The sequence below is a fragment of the Euprymna scolopes genome, chromosome 17, assembly GCF_053919585.1.
Source record: "Euprymna scolopes isolate OS-2025 chromosome 17, ASM5391958v1, whole genome shotgun sequence".
NCBI classification, from domain to species: Eukaryota; Metazoa; Mollusca; class Cephalopoda; order Sepiida; family Sepiolidae; genus Euprymna; species Euprymna scolopes.
Window position 1 is genome coordinate 99,465,074 of NC_136498.1, and position 22,104 is coordinate 99,487,177.

The 22,104-nt window shown below is 33.2% G+C and overlaps 1 protein-coding gene across 1 annotated transcript in view; it reads right to left on the minus strand.

Annotated features, from left to right (window-relative positions):
* The window catches only part of LOC145296856 (uncharacterized), a 153,042-nt gene that overhangs the window by 5,079 nt on the left and 125,859 nt on the right, over nucleotides 1-22,104 (minus strand). Inside the window, exons 13-19 of the mRNA XM_080142989.1 lie at nucleotides 19,768-19,799; nucleotides 16,921-18,573; nucleotides 13,316-13,459; nucleotides 9,181-9,249; nucleotides 7,362-7,461; nucleotides 3,756-3,911; nucleotides 949-974 (exon numbers count right to left, since the gene is read on the minus strand). Of these exons, the coding sequence (XP_079999115.1) occupies nucleotides 949-974; nucleotides 3,756-3,911; nucleotides 7,362-7,461; nucleotides 9,181-9,249; nucleotides 13,316-13,459; nucleotides 16,921-18,573; nucleotides 19,768-19,799 (2,180 nt within the window). The remainder of the gene's footprint in view (nucleotides 1-948; nucleotides 975-3,755; nucleotides 3,912-7,361; nucleotides 7,462-9,180; nucleotides 9,250-13,315; nucleotides 13,460-16,920; nucleotides 18,574-19,767; nucleotides 19,800-22,104) is intronic.

Genomic DNA, 22,104 nt, shown 5'->3' on the forward strand with positions numbered 1-22,104 from the left:
TTCTGCAAACCACCAGTTTTGACCGGCTTAGTTGCATTATAAATTCTTTCAAATTTTCTATTACCATTTCGGCCTTTATATGGTCATGAAGAACAGAGACCCCATCTGGATATCTGCAAGCCACTGCTGCCAATTGACTATTTCAAAATGACCTTACTTTCATCACAGGTGATATTGTTCCACCAATAAGAGGCTTCGCTATTTCCAAGTTCACATAGTACAAGTTAAACTATTGTTCAGATTTTCTTGAAAATATTCAGCAGATGGATATTTTTATCAGGTTTGTCCTATTTGTTTTTGTCATGTATAAATAATCCTTACGATACAATGATGTATAATTGCCATTTACAATTTAGTGGAGAGTAGCGATCAATTTTGCATATAAACTTAACATAAAATGATCCCTGCTTGCTTCTTGGAGCAGTTAACCCTCCAAATTCTTTCAAAGGTATTTTCCGTGATTTACTGCTTACATTTATTGTCTCTGTTGCCTCTCCATGAGGGCAAACTAAGATACCATCAGTTTTTAATGTAGGGAAAATGTAGCTCCCCAAAAGGGGGACACTATATTGGGGGGGGGTGCTTCAGTCCGAAAAGATTTGTCCCATTCTGAGCAAGAACAGATACTATACTTTCATTCTAACACAAAAACTAGAAGTTTGATTTTATTGTTTGTTTATTGATTAGGTATTAAAAAATCAAATTCAAAATGATTAAAAAAACAAACAAACTAATTTCTCTTAATTAAGCATAGAATTTCCTGCTAGTTATCAGAATTTTGTTTGCTGAGTTTCAAAGTCAAGATTGCAAAGCATTAGTTTCATAAGTTCTACAAATTGTGTACACACTTGTTATCACGGATATAGAAAGAATGAAATGTTTTTCAACCAAGTTAAAATATTATATTAAGAACCATTTTAATGTGAAAAGAAAAAAAAAAACACTAACCTGAGCTTTGCAACCATTCAGAATTTCTGAAATGAAAAAACAAAAATTATATTCAACAATTTTTATTGAAGTTTCATAAAATCTGAGTCAATGTAAAAATGTTTAAATGCATCTTATGACAAGAATCTAATTTTTTGCTATTTTACGGCATATCAATCATTAATGGGTTATTTAAAGCCAAATCAAATCGTCAGATAAGATCCAATAGGTGGGATGATTATTTAATTTGTTATTATATACTCTTTTAAGATAGTTCAAGTTAAATTTTATTGAAAAGTTTTGTGACTTTAGTGACTTTATCTTAATTATTTTATCAACCCATCTAAAGTTATTTAGTGCTGAGTACAGTCGTTTTAATAATAAAAAAAATATTTTTATTTCTTCTTTTCCTATATTTATTCATAGTTTACAACAAGGATGAAAGTTATATGGCTTATAATTTCATATTATTCTTCTAAGGGAGATTTTATTTAATCCAAGGATGAGAACTCTGACAGGTACTACCATTCCAGACCAGAATAGACTTAGGAGCAGTGGTAACTAAAAGTCATGAGGCAGCTCCACACTCCCCAAAGCTTAAAAATTGAAGCTTCACCGCTGGATGCAAAAATTAATATTTACACAAATACACATAATACATCTTTAACATAATGTTTACACAAAAACAAATACACGGAATAAGTCTTCACTCAAAAGTCAGATTGTCTTAAATTTTCTAAAAAGCCATTAAATTTTGTTATATGACAGTCTTTTTGAAAAGAATGTACACAACAAGGTCGTTTCTTCATCTAACCAGTATGAATCAACAAATTAGACTCACTACCAACAACATGTACATCAGATCCATTGCCAGGGCTGCTGGGAAAATGGTGGGATAATTCAACCGCTTCAGTAGATATCTCACCCCTGATGCAATTCTCTACCTGTATATGAGCCAAGTACGTTCAAGGATGGAGTACTGTTACCACATCTGGGCAGAATCTGCCAGAGGAAGTTTATCCCGCCTTGATTGAGTGCAAAATAGACTTCGTAGTGAGGGATGCCCTTTTCTCTTCTCTGCAACTTTTCTCACAGAAGAGATGTGGCGAATCTCTGCTTTATCCTGACTTTCATGAAAAACACTCATCTAGCTGAAACCACTATCAATAATTTCCCCCATTCTTTATCTGTGCATAAACCTAAATGTAGATTCCATGAACAAAGCTTCTTTCTTAGAACTGCCTGTGGAACTCTGTTCCATTTTCCTGCTTTCCAACTGACTACAATATGGTTGTCTTCAAGTCCAATGTGAACAAATTCTTGATGAGCCATTCCCTTAAGTGATTCAATTTACCAAATTTCCACTACTAAATATGGCTACAACATGTTGCCCTTAACTGCTGTACACTCATTAACCATTATACTTGAGTGGCCTCCAGGTCTTGATAAGTGGTGAAAAAAAAACCCTAAAAATCTGTATGATGTATGATCTTATGACGGAAAGAAAATATTGTACAGCCAAAAATCATGTAAATTAAGTAGTTTTAGAATTTTATTTTTAAGTGAAATTGAGTTTTTTCAATGCCCCCCCCCCCATTTAAAGAATGGCTTTTTACAAATTTTGCAAATATAAATTTGGCTTTACCTCCCTTCTTTCTTCACTGTTTTCAAGATGGTGTTGTGAGATTGTCCCTTGTAATTTCGCCATAAAATTTAATTTTATTTCAAAATAAATCAACCTGATCAATTTACATGATTTTTGGTGCACAACATTTTCTTTCTGTCATGGGTGCATGCACCATACAAACTTTGCTTTACTTTGTTTTTTAATGCAGGAAAAATTTTGGACAAACCATAGCAAAAGCAGGAGATGATCAGAAAAGAAATGGTACTATTGAACCAAATAAAACCAACTTTTTGTTCTGCATCTCCCACTCATTTATGTAAACAGTTGAAAAAGGCAAATCTGCATACAAATTGAAGCAAATTACCTTTGCAAGATGAAAAAAAAAAATTATGAATAAAAAATCACTCACAGCATATTTATTTTTATGACAATTTTAATTTTTTTGACAACAAAAATCAATGAAATGTCTCTTTTTTATCACAGGAAAGTTGGCTGTGAATAGTTTTGTTTGTTTGTTTCTTGTTTTTACTAAATTGTGTTTTTCTTCAAAACAATGCAACAAACAAATTTTACAAATGGTAACATTTTTTAAAAATGTTTTTTCTTTATATTTTTTGGTAATGGTACAACTTTTGAAATAGAAAAAAAAAGTTAATAGGTTAGGGTTAAAAAAATTTGTTTTTAAATTCAATAGACAGGTTGAAGTTAGCACAGATGATGAAGAGAGGAAGATGGTTAGAGGAGGTGGAAGGAAGTTTGCCGGCAGGGCACTATTCTGTTGTTATAATATGAAAACAAAGTTGATTCGAAATTTTTGTCTTTGTAGAGGTGGAATTGAACCCAAGACGCCCAGTTACAAGACCGGAGTGGTCTTGGCGTCACACCCTCATAGAAGTAGACTCACCCGCTTACATGAGACGCGAGAGCGGGCTACTTAAACAAGACATTCATGGCGACGAGTGTGCTTTCAAATATATGTTGCCTTGCCGACACTTTACAGTCTTCTTTCCAGGAATTGTAACATTTACTCATATTTAAAGAAAAAGTTGTCATCTGCTTCTTAAGCATTCTGATTAGCTACGCGCTTCAGCAAAAACGTGTTTTGCTTGGTTCAAAAGCTATACGAGTACCAAAAGAACTCTAGCTCATCGGAGGGAAAAGATTGCCATTGAAACAAATAATCAAAAAGAATATATTTTACCTTTCATAATGTCCACATTTGGCTGAACAGATTTTGTCACGTGGATCTTGTAATTTTCAAGCAATGGTTCGTCTTGCGCCTGTTGCAAAGAGGTTTTCAAGGAGAATTTGTATTGTTTTTCTGTACTCGGATCCTTCACAATATGAGACGTGTGATCTGAAATTTGGATAAGCATCTTATTTTGTGCACAGCTCATAAAACACAAGAAATAAGAAATTATTCAGTTTCTTAAGAATCTTCCAGGTGTGTTCGGAGAGATGATAATTTTTACATTTGAAAGAAACATTTTATTTTTACAGTTTCCGTTAACTTCTGATCAGTAGCATTCACTCCAGAAATGAAAGTTTATTCAGAATTTAGGTGACTGAAAGATGCATTTAATTCCTATTTCAGTCACATAAATTAGTATGAGTTGAAAGGAAAACAGACCCGAATCTGTTTATTTTGATTCTTTTTTTCTCCCCACAACAAAAACGTTAGCTTTTCACCTGAGCAGTAAGCAGTACCCCTTTTTTTTTTGTCCCCACAACAAAAACGTTAGCTTTTCACCTGAGCAGTAAGCAGTACCCCTTTTTTTTGTCCCCACAACAAAAACGTTAGCTTTTCACCTGAGCAGTAAGCAGTACCCCTTTTTTTTTTTTTTACTTGTACAGTTTAATCAAGACATTAAAAAATGAAAATATCAAAAAAGGTTATATTGTACGTATCTGTTTTGGACTGAAAATCTCCTAAAAAAATTTCACTTAATTTGACTGAGTAATTTTTTTTTTTTTTTACAGCGGACACACACGTTTTTATGAGGGCGCACTGAAGTCAGCCATTATGGAATTTCTGAATATGCTACGGGGAGATAACTCAATTTAAAGCGCCGACACTCCCTCCCCATCTTTAATACTAGCTTTTCTTCCTAAAAATCAAACCTTTTGCTCGGTATCATAATAAATTGTTTTTTTTTGCTGAAAAACAAAATCTACTTGATGAAATTGTTTTTTCGCTCTCACAAAAAAAAAATAAATAAATAAATACTTGATGAAATTATGTGAATTTTTTTTTCAGAGAACTTCGTTCCATAACGGATATGTACAATATAACTTTTTTTTTTTTTTTTCTCAATATTTTCATTTTTTAATGTCTTGATAAAACTGTACAAGTACCTTATTTTTTTAATCATTAATAAAGTCACACACAAACGATGGCAGCATCTAAAAACTAAATGACCTCTGTCTTTTATTCTGCCACCTTGGACTCCCAACAGCGCTCAGATTTGTATAATAATATTATCCTTGCAGCTGAAGAGTTCCAGGTTTGCACGTCACTGCTTCCCTACAGTGGGCACATGCCAACCATGGCCGCTTCTTGCTATGCTTGTTCACCCTATTACCACAAGAAGAATGGACATTTTTCTATTCATAATTAGAGTTCAAAGATTAGATTGAAGTAAATGTAGGGTGGTGTGGTGATTAGATGGCTTCATTAACGTGCTGGAAGCAGAATCACGCGAGTTTCATTAGGCAGAACCTTACATGTTCTAACAGAAATATTCTATTAAACTGAAAATAGGTGAATGAGACTGCATAAAGTTGTTTATTGAAATTAATAGATTCAAAACAGTTAACAAATAAAATTCTAATTGTATAAGCTTTTTCTTTTTAGTCACTAGTTTTAATATTAGCAATATTATTTTTTTAGTCAATAGTTTAATATTAGTAGTATTATTAGCAATACCCACCGACCATAAAATAACAGATTTCAATAAAGTTCTAGTAAAATAGTCATATTTAAAGAGCCAAAGCACTTTAAGGCCTTAAAATACCACCATTTGGAGACAGTGAGAAAAAGGTATAAAGTTCTGAAGCCAAGCCTGGGTCTCTTTGAACTTGTGAGCCAGCGCCAAGTCCTGCTGCTACAGCCAGAGTCTGGTGCACTTTATTGCACCAGGGGATCATCACACACTTCAGCACATCCAGGTACACTTTGGTGTTAACTTTCAAGCCAACTTTGAAGATGTGAGGTGGCGTTATGTGGCCTTTCACTTGAAACTACACCAAAGACCATAACTATGGCTGGAAACTTCTTCATCACTCTGGGCACGTCCCTATTATTTGTGGCAATCTAGCGATGCATTTTGAGGGTGCTGGCAATAGTCCTTTGTCATAACATGAATCGGTAGAGAGCATGAGTTGTACAGTGGCGCATATCTGATCTCGCTCATTGAAAAAAAAAAAAAAAAAAAATCAATAAAATGCTATTAGTCAGAAACAGCAGTAGCCATCTACAAAATTAGCAATTTTTACAAACTACATTTGATGGTATATTTTGAAAAGATTATTTTTGCTTAAAATCAAAGCAGTTTTTGCTTATTTCACAAAATAGTGGCTTCTTCGAGAAATACTGGTTTTCAAATATACTTAACTTTCAAGTTTTAATTTTAGTCAGAAATGACTTGTCATTTTGCCATTTAGAGCGCATTCTTTTCATATTTTTTTATATTGCCCCCCCCCCAACCCCACAATTAAGAAAAATACACAGGATTTATCTCCTATAAAAATAATGGTTAATTGTTTTAATATGCTAGAACGGCCCTGTAATTATGGTTTATTTTACATTAAATTTATATGTGAAACTAATTCCTACCACTCTAAATTATTATTTTTTTTTAATGCAAAGTTATCAAGGTGTTCACATGTAATTGCCCTTGGTCCTATCACTAACCCAAAGACCCTCTTACAACCACACATAGAATTTTAAAAAGTACACCCCCTCCATCGAAAACACAAAACAAAAAAAAACATGCATAGGATTTTTTCTCCCGTACAAAAAAAAATAGTTAACTGCCTTAAAAAGCTACTAGAATATGGAAGATGTACCTATCATCACTTATTTTTGTTGGCATCTGTCTGTCTCAGGAGACAATGAAGTTTTGCGCTTCAGATAAAACTGTTGCCAAATTTCAGTGACCGTGTAGACCTATCCTGGATTAGCTGGTTCTATTGCAGTTGCTACGGATGTCAATAGCATCTGATTCTGAGAGCACACTGATGCTGCCCTTTGCGGACAGTTCTCTCTTTTCTCCATACTCCCATAAAAGCACTTATGCCAGCGATATTTATCCTAGGTGGGTTGAACCGAAGGAGGAAGTTCCATGGGAATATCAAATTGACAAGCGGTCCTCAGTCGCATGTATATTCATTTCAACTAGGGGAGATGACAACAGATTTTTTAAGTTCTTGCAACGAGGTGTCGATGTCTTCCTACATACAGTGCCTGGTATTCCCAAATCGTCATCCACCTGGACCAGACTCAACATTGCTACTCTTCAGTGACCTAATGAGAACTGGTGCGGCAACATGATTATGCCATGTATTCCATGGGAGCATGTCTTCACATCATGTCTCTCGTAGCTGTGGTTTTCAGCCACAAATTCCCTGCTGGCTGGGTCTACCTTCATGCGCCACTCTATCAATAAGAGCTATTGTCACGAAAAAGTTTCAATTCAATCTGGTATTAAAAAGACAAATCTTTTTCAAAACCCAAATATTTCCAATCATAATTTTTTTTTCATTATTATTATAGAAAGAAGCAAGTAAAAAGTGTTTGTTTTCTTACCTGTGAACGATTTGGCTGACTTGCAATTTGTCAGCCATGATGGAGAGACAATAGGAATACCACGAGACAAACAACACAGAAATTTCACCGTTCGACGTATCTAAAAACAAAGTTCAATAAAAATGTCAAAATTGATCTTTCATTTTAGGTAAAGTCAAATTAGATTGGGCTTTATGGAATATCAACCGTTGTTTGATCATTTTTTATATGAAAATCTAGCGTGTTTTTGTATATAATTTATTTGTAAACAAATAGTCTGTAATCAATAGTTAATACACAAGATATTACCATTCTCTGCCAGAATGAATCTGTAAATAGTGGAAACTAATGTGTGACTCCAAACTCCTCAAAGCTCCCAAATTATGACCTCATCACCTCATAAGGTCATTAGTAGGTCGGCAGTTGATAGGATTGCAAAATAAAAAGCGTAGAAAGAACTCGAAAAGATTAACTTTGAAAAAGCTTAAATTAATTTTAAAAGTTTTAATTAGATTCTTTTTTTAACATAAATCTATTAAAAAAAATGTCACTGTTTTTAAATTTTTTTTTTTTTGGGGGGGGGGGGATATAACTCCTGCAAATATTGACATCCTATTTTATATTAAGATTAGCAGGGCTACCCAGCATTGCCCAGTACAAAAGTGTAACACCTTCTATCCCTCTGTTTCCTATACCTCCTCTTCTCACTCCATGCATCTCTCTGGGTATACACATGCAACCTAAATTAGCATAAGGGAATAGCTCTGTAAAAAAATAAAAAGAGTTACTCCCTTTTACATACAAATATTTTTATGTAAGTCTTAATAATATTGAATGATATAAGTGGACATTTAGCCCTCAAATAATGAATTTTTTTTTTTCAATTTTAGATATTAATTATACATCCAGGGTTACACCGCTAAAAAATTAACAATTTTGTGTGTTTGTTGGATATTTTTCAAGTTTTAGCTGGACACATAAACAAATATTTGCACTTTTTCTTTTATATTGAGATGTATCAAGTCTGAACATTGTAATAAAATGTAGTTTTGTTTAACGGGCATCCTAATCTGCTAAATAGTTTTGGGCATCCTAATCTGCTTGCAGCTTTCTGCCCTGACAAAAAAAAAAAAAAAAAAAAAAAAAAAAAAACAGTCCCTAATAGTTTGAGGATGGATGTAGGATACAAAAATGGATTCTTGCAGAATGTGTCTACTTTGAATTATGAGACTTATTACAAACCATGGCAAAGTTAATAATCAGATGTTCCAAACAGGAACATCCAAACAACAATCTGTTCTTGTCCAGAACTCCTCCTACATTAAAAATAAAAAATAAAACAATAAAGAAAAAATATGTATGCTGTACTTACCTGTGACTGAAAAAAGGTGCATATTTCAAAAACACAAATTGATCAAGTAGTTTTATTTTTATAAAGAAAACTATTTTTAAGCAATTAATTGGAATTCAGACAATACAACATAAATCTAGTAAGTATAAATTACTGTTGAGTTATCTCCCTTTATTTCTTGAACTCTATTTTTCACAATGGCTGGTGAGTCACTTCTCAGATATTCATAAAATTTGATGTTCATATATAAAAATAAAACTACTTGATTAATTTACATGATTTTTGGAATATGTTGAAAAAAAAAACATGTTATTTTTGTGTCGTCATTGGGTACATACATCATACAGATATTTCTTTATTTTTGTTTTTGTAATAGAGGGGAATTCTGGACATGAACTACATAATCAACTTGAGCCAGACAATAACAACTTTCATCTGAGTCTCAAAAAGACCAATTGTTAGGAGAGAGAAAGAGAGAGGTTTACCTACCTTGTCTGTAACTAAGTGAGTACAGGAATCAAAACTCGTAACAACACGTCCTCCAAGATCAGTGACAATCTTAAAAGAATACAAAAGAAAATATTAAAGAAAGATAATGTTTAAGGAAGCCATATTGAATTCGAAACGCAATAGCAACAACTGAATTAGGACAAAATCAGCTCAAATGTCAGTTTGCTTTATTACCACTACTTTTACCAGTTGAATCACTAATCCACGGTAAATCACTTCTTAATTAAGTAAAATCTTCATGGGGACGTCAGTAAATACACTACAAGAAAACATTTGGATTATTCGGACTATTGTTCTCATCTTGGATTTCAGTCTTACGTTTAGACTAATGTAACCTCCACTTAACAATCTTTTTGTTTGTCAAATTTGTATGGAATTTTGAACAGAGCCTTTTATTTAATACACTAGCGGGGGTACCCGGCGTTGCCCGAGTGTTTGTTTCCGGGACGGGGGGAGGGGGGATGGGAGTTTTAAAAAATGTTATGGTAGATAAGTAGGAAGGATCAAACCCGGAGTCATGAGTAAAAGTAGGAAAAGAAAGTGTGAAAAAAAAAAAACAAAAAAAAAAAACATCTGCAACGTTAACAGTTCGGTCACCAAGAAAAGTCCATTCCAGTTGTTTAGGAAAAAAAAAAAAAAAAAAAAAAAAAAACGACTACGGTAGGTCGGCGCAAACGTGAAAATATAATGTGAATTGTCCAGCACGCTAACCACTACGCCACAGAGCACTGCAGCTTAGTTTAGTGATTTTAAATAACTTCACATGAAAGAACTACGAAGCCAAACCGGTGTTCTCTTCTCAACTGTTCCTTGTGAACGATCCCCAAACGGTGTTAAGTGGTGGCAGGGGGAGGAGGAATTTATTAGAGAGAAAATATTTTACCACTTCCATTGATCTTAACCGATTTTGGCCGTGACTTCTCAGCAGAAAAAGTATAGAAATCTAAGATTATCGAGGAATTTGAGAAATAATAAGCCTATAACACACCTCAGATATTGTTCTGCCGTTTGTGCATATTATATTTGTATGAAATATCTTGATTTTTAATCCTATTAAGGTCAAAATCCGACGGGAAAAAATGAGTTCATTTTATTTATATAGAGATGAAGCTAGCATGCTCTTATTCCATCAGCCATGAACATGTAGAAGTCTTAAGCAATTCAATTGTTAGTATCGCCCACACTGAAGACTGAACCTTTAACCTCTAGAAAAGTTTCACTTAAAACTGAATTTTTTTTACTTAATACTTTATCCATGATGCGACATGTTCAATAGAAAGATTCCAGAGTTAAACTGGATACACATACAGAAGGTTGGAGGTTATATTGGTATAAATGTTTGTGAGAATCACACTCAATATGAGAATAGTAGTCCGAATGATCCAGATAATATAAACTATCAATCCTCATCTAAAAAGCTCAGATACATAAAACAAAAACAATTTAAAAAAATGTTCTATTAATGATTAGTTTCTCCGACTTCCTTTTATCACATCAATCTAATTTCTAGCGAATTTAGATTCTTTGAAAAATCTCAAAGTTTCCAATACTATTATTCCTACCATGAATCACACCAAATCTATCAACATTATTTTTTTTATGCATTTTTAGTTTAGCAACAAGTTACCACTTATTAAGGCCAAAAGCCAGTTAAGGATAAGGGTTAATTTCTTTCTTTTATACTTCTTCAAATGAAATGTATAATTTATTAACCATAAAATAAACTTTTGATTTAACAAATTTTAACCAAATTTCTAAGTATGATGTGCTTTTCACACAATAAATATTAATCATAATTACTGATTTTTTTTTTTTTTCAATAAAACTATTTTTCTTAAAGACATTAATTTCTTTGCTATATCTACAAGATATGTCAATTTTATTGTAGCATTAATTTTTTCAATCAAAACGCTGCACACTTAGTTTCAACTGGATGCGCACATGAGCAGCAGACGAGAATTTCGATATCAATATTAAAAAAAAAAACTGCATACAATTCAGGAAACGCTGACGATACCAGTAACAGTGAAAATGAATCTGACTAACCTAGAGAACCAGCTCCAGACCCCAGAGGCTGTAATAAAGTTTTGCCAGGACCGAAAATTGGTGACAGAAGCGAAGGAGTGCTCCACCTGCATCCAGAAATGTTTACTTGTCAAGAGAGCAAGCCTTACAAACTGACATAGTTGTTTATTATGAAAAACTAAGAGCAATGCATTTAATTAAAAAATCTTAGTCAATAAATCTTGAAATTTTTAATTAATAATTAAATTTCTACCTTATTGTTAGTGCAACATAACAATTAAGATAGCATTGGTTTCACTTGAAATTCAATTATTTGATTTTCACTATTATAATGAAGAACTGCAAAGAAATGTAACAATCTTTTCAATAACTTTTAACAAATAAATGTACTATTAATTCAAATGTTAACGTCTCCAAATGCTTTTTTTTTTCGTAATAAAGTAACATTAATGAATAAGCTAGAGTCATCACAAGTTAGATATACAAACACACACACACCTCATTATTTGACAATTATGTTTTTTTTTTGGGGGGGGGGGTTCTGGATTAACAAAATCATAGATTAGTATTTTTTTTTTTTTTTTTTTAATTTTTTTAGGGCAACAATTATTAAAAAAAAAAGTGTATGATGAAAGATTAATTTATAATCTATTTATTAATAAGATAGCGTGTGTTATTTTCTGTGTCGCGCTTACATCCAGGTCATTTAGTTGTTATGTCATCTATTTTTTAAAAATAATTTTATCAAGAAATCTTCATAAGTTTTGGTTTAGGTTTTGATTATAGCTGAAGGAGCTCAAGTATTGTGTGTGTGTGTGTGTATATATATATATTCTTAAGTCTTGGTTTCGATTCAAGCTAATGCACCCAAATCATATGGACATATATTTTTTATTTTTTAAATCACAACTTATAATATATAAGAATCGATAAAAAAAATTGACTTTATATATAGAGTATACATGCGAAATCTGCATACATTAAAATATTACATTTAAGCATATTTTACGACTGGGATACGTTGAGTGTCTCTGTTATCTGTTAGATGAAATACTTTTGCATTTGTAACAAAAGAGCTACAATAATATCAGGGCGTTTTCATTTACGCTAAACATCCACAGAACATCAATATGTTACATGTGAAAGAGTCCGCTGTGGAATTTCCACAGGTTCCGCTAGTTTAATATTGATATATATTTTTTCTTTTTTTCATTTTTGTATATACTCTCACAATTTACCCTTGTAATAAATTACTCTATAAAGAAATCCCAATATCACTTGAGGCAAGCTATCAAATTGATTGTTCTCTCTCGAACATTTCTTTTTTAAAAGCTAATTGCAGTTATGTCCGTTTGTAAAAATTTTTATTAGATCAGCAACAAAAAAGAAGCCTGTAAAAAGATGGATTTAAAAATGTCAAAATTCTTTATCTCTTTCACAGATGAAATCAATACATCAATGTACATCATACAGATCTTTCTATATTTTTGTTTTTTTAATATGGGGAAATTCTGCACAAGCACTGAATTTTTCAAAACAAGGAAAAAAAAAGTCTAGATAGTAAAATAGGGACATTTAGCAGCAGCAGTAGCAGGTAATGGTTTATTACTTGACAAGCAGAACTTTCCCTTATTTCTTTACTGAGTGCAGTAAGTGGTAGTAGGCAGGCAGGCTCGAACCTGTATCGCGAAGGAGGAAAAGAATGTAAAAAAATTTTTAAAAATTCACATCTTTGTTATTGTGCCCATCGCCAAACCGGAAGTGACAATTGTTTAAATTAAGGTTAGTCAATCGAAAAGAGGGGATGACTTTCAAAAATATCGGCGAAAAAAAGCTACCCCTCCCTGTAGAAAAGTGCCCAGTTGAGGATGAAAGAATTAATGTTTTTAGCCAATTTTTCGATATTTGTCGTCTGAAGGGTCGCGCTTCAAAACAATATCAATTTCGTGAAAATCCATTATTTCTGTTGAAAGTTTTAGGCAGACATACAAACATACATACATAGACACATATGAGATTTATATAATAGAGTAAAATCCTATGAAACTAAAGAGCACCAAACATCAAATTATGCTTTATGTGGACTGACCTTTTGTAGTTTATCATCTGTGACGCCTGTAAACATGACTTTTGGTTTCAAAGCAGCAGACTGACTTCTTGAGGACGGTGTTCCAGGAGAGGACAAGGACTGGTTGAGGTGCTGTCGTTTTGGAGTACTCAGGGATAGACTGTTCTGAATTAATTAAAAATTAAAAACAAAAAGATAATGAAATTCCTTTAAAAAAACCCAAAAAACTTAACTTATATTTTGCACATATACACTCATGAACAAAAAAAATGGGTCAAGAAAGAAATTTACAATTTATTGCACAAAAAGCTGCATTACACAAAATACAATTAAATAATAAACGAAAATGAGTAAAAAATATAAAGAGCAAGATATTTACTTTAATAAAAACTTAGTATGGAATGGAATTGCCCTTAGATCTTTTTAAAAGATCAATTCTTTTTATCATGCTCTCAACCAACTTGGAGCACTGTGAAGAGGAGATGTTATTTCATTCTCTTTGTACTGCTTCCCATAATTTTTCTTTGTTGGAAAAAGTTTTTCTAACTAATGCACGAGATATTATAGCCCAAATATTTTCCATTGGGTTTAAATCTGGGCTTTGGCCAGGCCAAAACATCACATCAATTGAATTATCAGTAAGCCACTTCTTTGTGACTTTTGCTGTGTGTGCAGGGGCATTATCAAGTTGAAAAATAATGTCATTGTTCATTTCTAACTTCTGGATGCTTGGTAATAGACCTCTTTCTAATATTTGAATGTATTCTTTGGCATTAATTGACGCATCACATCTGATAATTTCCCCAACTCCTGCAGCAGAAAAGGTCCCCCATACCATTATTCCTCCGTTTCCATGTTTTACTGTGGTTTTTATGCAATTCGGTGAAAATCTTTCTCCGGATCTTCGGATGCAACGTTCAGGGGCATCATTGGCAAGGCAAAATCTTGATTCGTCCGACCAGAAAACATTTCTAAACCAATCTGCATCTTTCGTACCATAACATGATGCAAATGTCTTTCTGTCGCTGATGTTCTTCTTAGTTAACAAAGGTTTTTTTGCACATCTTTTTGATGAAAATCCCATTTCCTTCATCCTTCTGGATATTGTCACTCTAGAAAGAGAATTTCCTTTTGCTGTTTCGAATTGTTTGCTATGGTCAACATAAGTTTTTTTGCGATCCTTCAAAACGGTCATTTTAAGCCTGTGATCGTCCTTCATTGTGGATGCTCTGGGGCGACCAGAACCAACTTTCCTGCTCACTGTGTCTCTTCAATTTCGAACCTTTGCCCAATTCTCTTCACAGCTGAAAGAGATGTTGCCACCTTTTCTTCTTTCAAAATGTCGAAAATCTGCTTGTAAGTCAAATTTGCCTGTCGTAATCCTGCAATTCGGTTTTTAATTTTTTCGTGAAGATGTCGTCTTACTTTTCTTGGACTCATCTTTAATACTAATAATCTGAAAAATACTAAATAACAGCTAATTATTAGCAAACAAGCGATAAAAATTTTAAAAATTGTTTTCTTTCCAATTTCAATCATGGCCCATTTTTTTTGTTCACGAGTGTATATGTAATCAGTGCTATGAATAGATGGACTTATTCAGTTTTACCCTAATATAAAAAAATTATAATTACAAGAAAATGGGTTTGTATTACTGTACACATAGATTCGAAAAAGTTGTCAAAAAACAAATATATAACAAATAAATATTATCAAAGGCAAGATAAGTTACTTTTCTACCAAACTGGATACATTTTTTGTGTTTTTATTCAATGTAACATGTTTATTCAGCTCGAAAAACATGCAGTGTTTACCGATATGTTGGAAAATTCAAAATGGCGCCCGACACTCTCTTTAACATGGTAAGTTTGGGAAAAGGTGTTATAAATAATAAACTAGACAAAATACTCTTAAAAAACACTGAATATATGTCAACTTATGTCACGGTAACATATATTGAGCGAATTTCTAACAGTATTTTGTCTAGTTTATTATTTATAACATCTTTTCCTGAACTTACTGTGTTAAAGAGAGTGTCAGGCGCCATTTTGAATTTTCCAACGTATCGGTAAACAACTTTTGACAACTTTTTTGAATCTATGTGTACAGTAATACAAACCCCAAGAAAATTTTATTATGGATGTACCTATTAGGTTAAAAAAGGCTGTACACTAAAATATATGTAAATAATCCAGTATTTTTGTTTTCAAAATAATAAATAAAATCATCACCATGCAAATTTTGGAAGCTATTCTTAACATGGGGAGGGCAGGTCTTTTGGTGACGCTTATAGTTACATCCCTTTTAATAAAGATGAAAAATGGCTGATGAAAGATTTTGACAATCAATTTTGGGATCTTTGTTATTGTGACGAAATTACAAAATTGGAATATTGTATTTCAAGTGAAACTAACGGTATCTACTGAATCGTCATGTCACAGTAATGAACATATCCAAGAATTACGAAAAACAATAAGGTAGAAAATTAATTATTAATGAAAACAATTTTTGAAAACAATTAGAGTAAACTGAGTTTTGCAACCCCCCCCCAAAAAAAAAAAACAGAGTTCGAATTGTAATAAAAGTTAAATCTTTTCTGAAAACTGAAAATCTTTGGCCAATTTAGCAAAACTTAATTTTTGCTAAATTTCTTTGAAAACCGTTTTCATTAATGATTAATTTTCTACCTTATCATTTTTCGAAATTTTTGTATATTTTCATTATTGCAACGTGACAATTCAGTAGATACCGTTGGTTTCACTTGAAATTCAATATTTCAAATAAAAAACTAAGAGCAGCCCTAATTTTTTTTTTTAACAACAAAAATACTTGATGAATTTGCATAATTTTTGTGTACCTACTTTTTTTAACCTAACATATATGTACGTTAGGTTTTTGTGTTATTTTATTTTTATGAGCAGTTTTAAATATTGAGGTGAAATTTGATAAGTACCAAATAGGTTGATTTAATAATACTAATGATAAAAACATGTTTTTAAGGGTATCAATCATTATTCCATAAAAAAAATGCAATTATCATCAGCTGGTTATAGACACTTTTGGCTATACCTGCATCTCTGATAAGTATTATTAATTTGAACTCTTCACACATAAATATAACTGGTGCTTGTCCAGCCTCCACTTTACCATAAAATAAAAAAATAAAAATTGCATAGTGTATGTATTTGTGATGGGAACAAAATGTTGTACACACCAAGTCACATATATTGATCAAGTATTTTAATTTTATAAAGAAAATCATTTTAAGTAAATCTGAGTTTTTTTCGAGTCCAAGCATGGCTTTCTAAAATCTCACAGGTTTGAATTATTTGGAGTTATTTCTTTTTTCCTCAAGTCTATTCTCAAGATAGCATCATGATATCGTCACTGTTTGTTTTGCAACAAAATTTGATTTTCTTATTTAAAAATAAAACTACTTTATCAATTTATGTGGTTTTTAGTATGCAATATTTTACAGATTTTTTTATTTGTTTTTTCATGAGAGGATTCTAGACAAGCACCATATAACTTGATTCCATCGAAGACGTGATATTAATACCATTTGAAAATTGTTTAATAATGTTAGATCGGAAAAGAGAAATAAAAAGAGGCCGCAGAAAACATACCTGACTGCTTGATTGGCTGCTTGAGTTACGTTTTCGACCAATTTTCGGTTCTGCTTTTGCGGACTTGCTGCTTTCGTTTTCCTTGGACAAACATGAAGAGGCACTATCAAATTTTTCAAGAGACACAGCTAACGAAGATGACCTTCTGCTTTGTGATGCAGACTGTTTTTCCAAGTTCGATTCCACAGGAGATGAAGCAACAAAATCATCATCATCATCATCAACCATACTGGTTTCAGTGTTTTTTTCACGTGAATTTTTAGACATTTTATTTTCATGACCTTTTGTCTTCGTAACCTTATCACTCTCGACAGAATCGGATTTAGTTTGCCTTCGCGTCGACTTTTCCTTTGATGCAACTTCCTCAGCATCTTCTTTGGCATCTCCGTCCTTTTGATTTTTAGTCTTCGCACTTCGAGATGGTTTTGCAGTGCTACATGTATCCGCAGAGACTTTTCTCTCTTGCGACGTTCTCCTTGTATTTTGAGAGACAACGTTGCTAGGAGATGGTTCTTCTTCGGGAGCAATTTCAGACTTTTGAGAATTTGTTTTTTTCTCCGTCTTTCCTCGTTTCACTTTCGGGAGGAGTTCTATGGTCGAGATGTTTTTAGGGTCTTCAGAAGCTGCTTTTGATTTACTGCTTCGAGAAACTCTAGTACAAGACTCGACTTCTGCAACATTTTTCTTGGTAGGTTTTTCCTTTTCATCATCATCTTTAGTTTTTCTCGCTCTTGTGGTTCTAGAAGTTCTTGCTGGTGGAGAATCTTCCTCTACTTCAAATTCAGTTTTCTCTGGAAATTCTTTGCCAGAGATGTTTTTTGCTTTATTTGCAGAGTTTCTTCTTGTTTTAGAAGCACCAGATTTTGCCTCTTTCTCTTCTTCCTCATCTTTGGCTGGAACAGTGCTACGGTCAGATAATTTTTCAGGAATTTCTAAAGCCTCTTTTTTCTTTGACACTTTCTTGTCAAGTACAGGCAATTCTTCGGACGGTTCCTTAGAAACAGCTATTTTATTGCTTTGTAACGTCCCATCATTTTCAGATTCCAATTTACCCCCTCTAGACCTTTTAGCTTCGGTCAAATCCACACGACTTGTCTTCTTAGAGTCATCCAAAACAGAACTGGTTCTCTTGTTAGCAATTGCAGCATTCTCTTCCAATTCTTTCTGATCATTTGCCTCATCAATGTTTCTTGCTGATTTACGCCCTCTTGACCGTTTTGACGAGCTTTCCTCAGGATCAGCTGTGCTGATATTCTCATTTCTTCCCTTAGATTGTTTTTTGAGAGGTCTTCCAACTTTCTTCTTGCCAACTGTTTCCTCTTTCTCCTCCTTGCCTTTTAGCCTGGAAGACGAACGAGTTTGTGTTGATTCTTCAGAGTTGTCGTCTTCACTTTGAGAAATTCCAACAAAGTGGACGTTTCTTTTAGCAGTTCTTTTGAGATCGGAACCACCTCCACCACTGGGTGCAGCCAAAGTAGCCACATTTTCAGTACCATCTTCTTCAGTGTTGTTTTTCTTATTAGAACGGCTTGACTTTCGAACTGCAACCTCTTTGTTTTTCTCCTGGCTATCTTTCAAACTCCTTCTAGTGCTTCGTTTTGTCTCTGGAGCCACTTCAGCCAAAGAGGAACAAGATTCTTCTGAAGGCAATCTCTGAAAAAAGGGAAACAAATATCAAATTAGTTAATGGAAATCAGAAATCCATCTTTGATTTAAATTTTGTGGACAAGTCTTGACACTTTACTTAAAAATTAGAAATTTTTTTTTTTTAATCCTTCATATTGTAATAAATAATAAAAACTTCCCGACATGTTCAATGAAAATCGACAGGATTAAATGATAACCAATTACTTGCTTAACGCATCATCATCTTCGGTTTAACGTCAGTTTTACACACTGACATGTGTTCAACAGCTTTTAGAAACTGACTTCTGAATTAACTTATCTCTGGCCAGGTTTTTATTCATTCCTCTTTCTCTTAAGTTCACTATTATATCTTCCTCCCATCCTTGGCCTATCTCTGCAAACTGAACTTGCTACCTCAACTGTTCTACACCTATTAAACTAATGTAATGAATACAAATACATTCGAATTCCTCCTCATAAAAATATGATTGGCTGGTTAAGCCATAAATACCGACTGATAGAGCAGTTTAAAGACGTCGAAAGAGTCGCTGAAAGCCTCATGTTTAAGGATATTATCAGCTCTGACCATAATCACCCATTCAGAAACGCGACTTACTAAGTTATTATTCAAATATAATAGCCAAGACCACTCAACTACTTCAGACAAATATATCCTTTTCATAGGACATTTCAAAATCCAAGAACTCTCATCTATTCTTTCAACATGGACATACCATTGAAATCTCCTGTTCGGTACACATACTCTATACTGTCCAGATTTATTCTTCCTCTGAGGTCATCTGATCTTTAAACCCCACATTACACATCGATTCACATATCAATCTCTTGATCAAAAATATTTACCTAACAAAACGTATTTAAAGCAAACTTTCAAAATCTTTCACAAATCTAATTCCACCTCGAGTAGGTTACCTTTTCTACACGACAGGTGAGAGTTTTTCAACCAGTCACACAAATTAAAAACTTTTCTAGATATGAATCCTTTCTTTCGCTTGATAAATAGAGTGTATATATGAAATAAAGACCACCATGAAACCATTTTTTGCAGACATATTTTTGGTGTTTCTGCATAATTGGATATCTAAAAAAAATGTTAAATGCATTTTAAGTAAAAACATGTCGCATGTTGAAATTAGTAAAAATGATCAGTCAGAAGATTTGATAGAACTAATTTTTACAAAAAAAATATTAGTGACTTACCTCCCTTGGATTAGATGTTGCTGCCATTTTATCTGTAGATGAAAAAAAATCTATTAATTCAATGCTTCTGAATTTCTGAGATGGAAGATTTATAATTTGGATTATTTGGATTATTCAGGCTACTGTTCTCGTTTTTAGTGTTATTCTCACAACATTTTGGCCAATATAACTTCCAACCGTTATCCGTCAATCTTTTAAAGTAATAAGTAAAATTCAATTCGAATGAAACTCTTCTCGATGTTGAAGGTTCAACCCTTGGTCAGAGCGAAACTAAGAATACAATTGTGAATTGTTTAAGACTTCCACCTGGCCATGGCTGATGGGACGAGAGCATGCAACCTCTGTACATTAAATAAAGGGTTCCATTCAAAATTCCATATAGATTCCTCAAAAGTTCCCAAAGTCTGTGAGAAAGATTCCCAGAGTTTGTCAGAAAGATTCCCAGGGTCTGTGAGAAAGATTTCCAGAGTCTGACAAAAAATTTCCAGGGTCTGACAGAAAGATTCCCAGGGTCTGTCAGAAAGATTCCCAGGGCCTGAGAAAAAGATTCTCAGGGTCTGACAGAAAGATTCCCAGGGTCCGACAGAAAGACACAATTAGAGATCATGTTTCAGAATTTTTAAGATGAATTTGAATCATTCAAACAACTATTCTCATCTTAAATGTCATTCTTACAATGTTTCGAATGATGTAATCTCAGACATTTTTCAAGTGTGTTTTGTTGAACTTGGAAATCTGTATATAATTTCAAACTAAATCTTTTTAATTCTACAGGAGTACATTGCTCTCATTCTGTCAGTCTTGAGTAGACAAAAATCTGAAGTAATTCTTAATGTGTGATGCAAATGATAAAGTTCTAAGTATAATCAATTCTAAATGAGTTTTCTAGAGGTTTGAAGTTAAATCCTCAGTAGAGGCAATACTAAGAAAATAATTAAGAATTACTCTGTCATGGCTGAATGAGAACAATCTACCCCATACATTAAATAAAAGGTTTAATTTGAAAGTCTATACAGATTGCCAAGGTCGACAAGATTACATCAGCCGAAGCATTGTGAGAATAATATTCAAGACTAGCAGGATCCGTTAACCAACCTAAGAACCCCCCCCCCCTCATAGAAAAATTAATGTGCGGTTGTTGTTGTCGTTTTTGTTGCCCAACTCCCAACCTGCTCATGTTAAGAACAGCTTTCAGAATAGACACCCCATTTTCGCACACAAATTTTTGCCACAAATTTAACCATGATAATTGCTGTCAGGATCCCCAATCACAAATACCATAAACCAACAAAGAAATTTTGGAGTGGCAGTGGCAGTCTGATATAATTAAATTTGTTCTTCACCCGTGCATACTAATCTGATAGCCAGTAATTTAAAGTGCATAATACAGGGCTTTTATATAACGAAAACTATTTGTATCCGCCAAATAAAAATAAAATCTTTCCTAAGCAGCATAGTGGAAAACCTAGAAAAGTCGTCATTTTGAAGAAAAGTGTGTAGGTGGATCTACAGTAAAAATTTATCTTTAAAAATCACAAAAAAAAACCAAACAATTGGTCTATAATCAAACATGTCACTCACCCTCCGTCGTTAAAACAATAAAGTACGGTTGTTGTTGTTGCCCAACCCCCAACCTCCTCATGTTAAGAACGGTTTTCAAAATGGACACCCCCACCCAACCTTCTCATGTTAAGAATAGCTTTCGGAATGGTCACCTGCAAAAACCCATGTTAAGAACAGCTCTCAGAATATACAACCTATCCTCTGTGTGTGTGTGTGTGTAGGGGTTAAAAATATTTGCTCCAAATTTAACCTTGATAATCGCTGTCAAGATCCCGATGCGCAAATACTATGAAACAAAAGAAAAAGAAGTTGTCATTTTAAAGAAAATATTAATGTTATGGTTTCAGGTTTTTTTATTTGCTTTTTTGGGGTGGGGGGATATTTACACGATGGTAATGTGTGCATAGGTATGGAAAAAATATGTATAAAAAAGTAAACGGCTCGTTATAAAACAAACTAAAAGAAAAAAATTAAAAAACTGCATTGTTGCCGTTTTGTTAAGAAGATTTGAAAGCAAAAAAAAAAACAATGCTATTTGTAAATGTTTTTTGTTTCAGGGATTATTTTTTTGTAGGGTGGGGGGGGGGTAGTTGCATGGTGATAATGTGTGTGTAGTTAACTGTGAAGGTATAAGTACGTAAATATATGACCATGAGCGATTAATATTTTTATATTTGGTTTAATCTTATTAAAACTATTGCTTCGTGTAGAGAAATATTTGTAAAGGTCTGACGCATTTGTTTTTGTAATAAGGTGTGCAATCTGGAATAATCA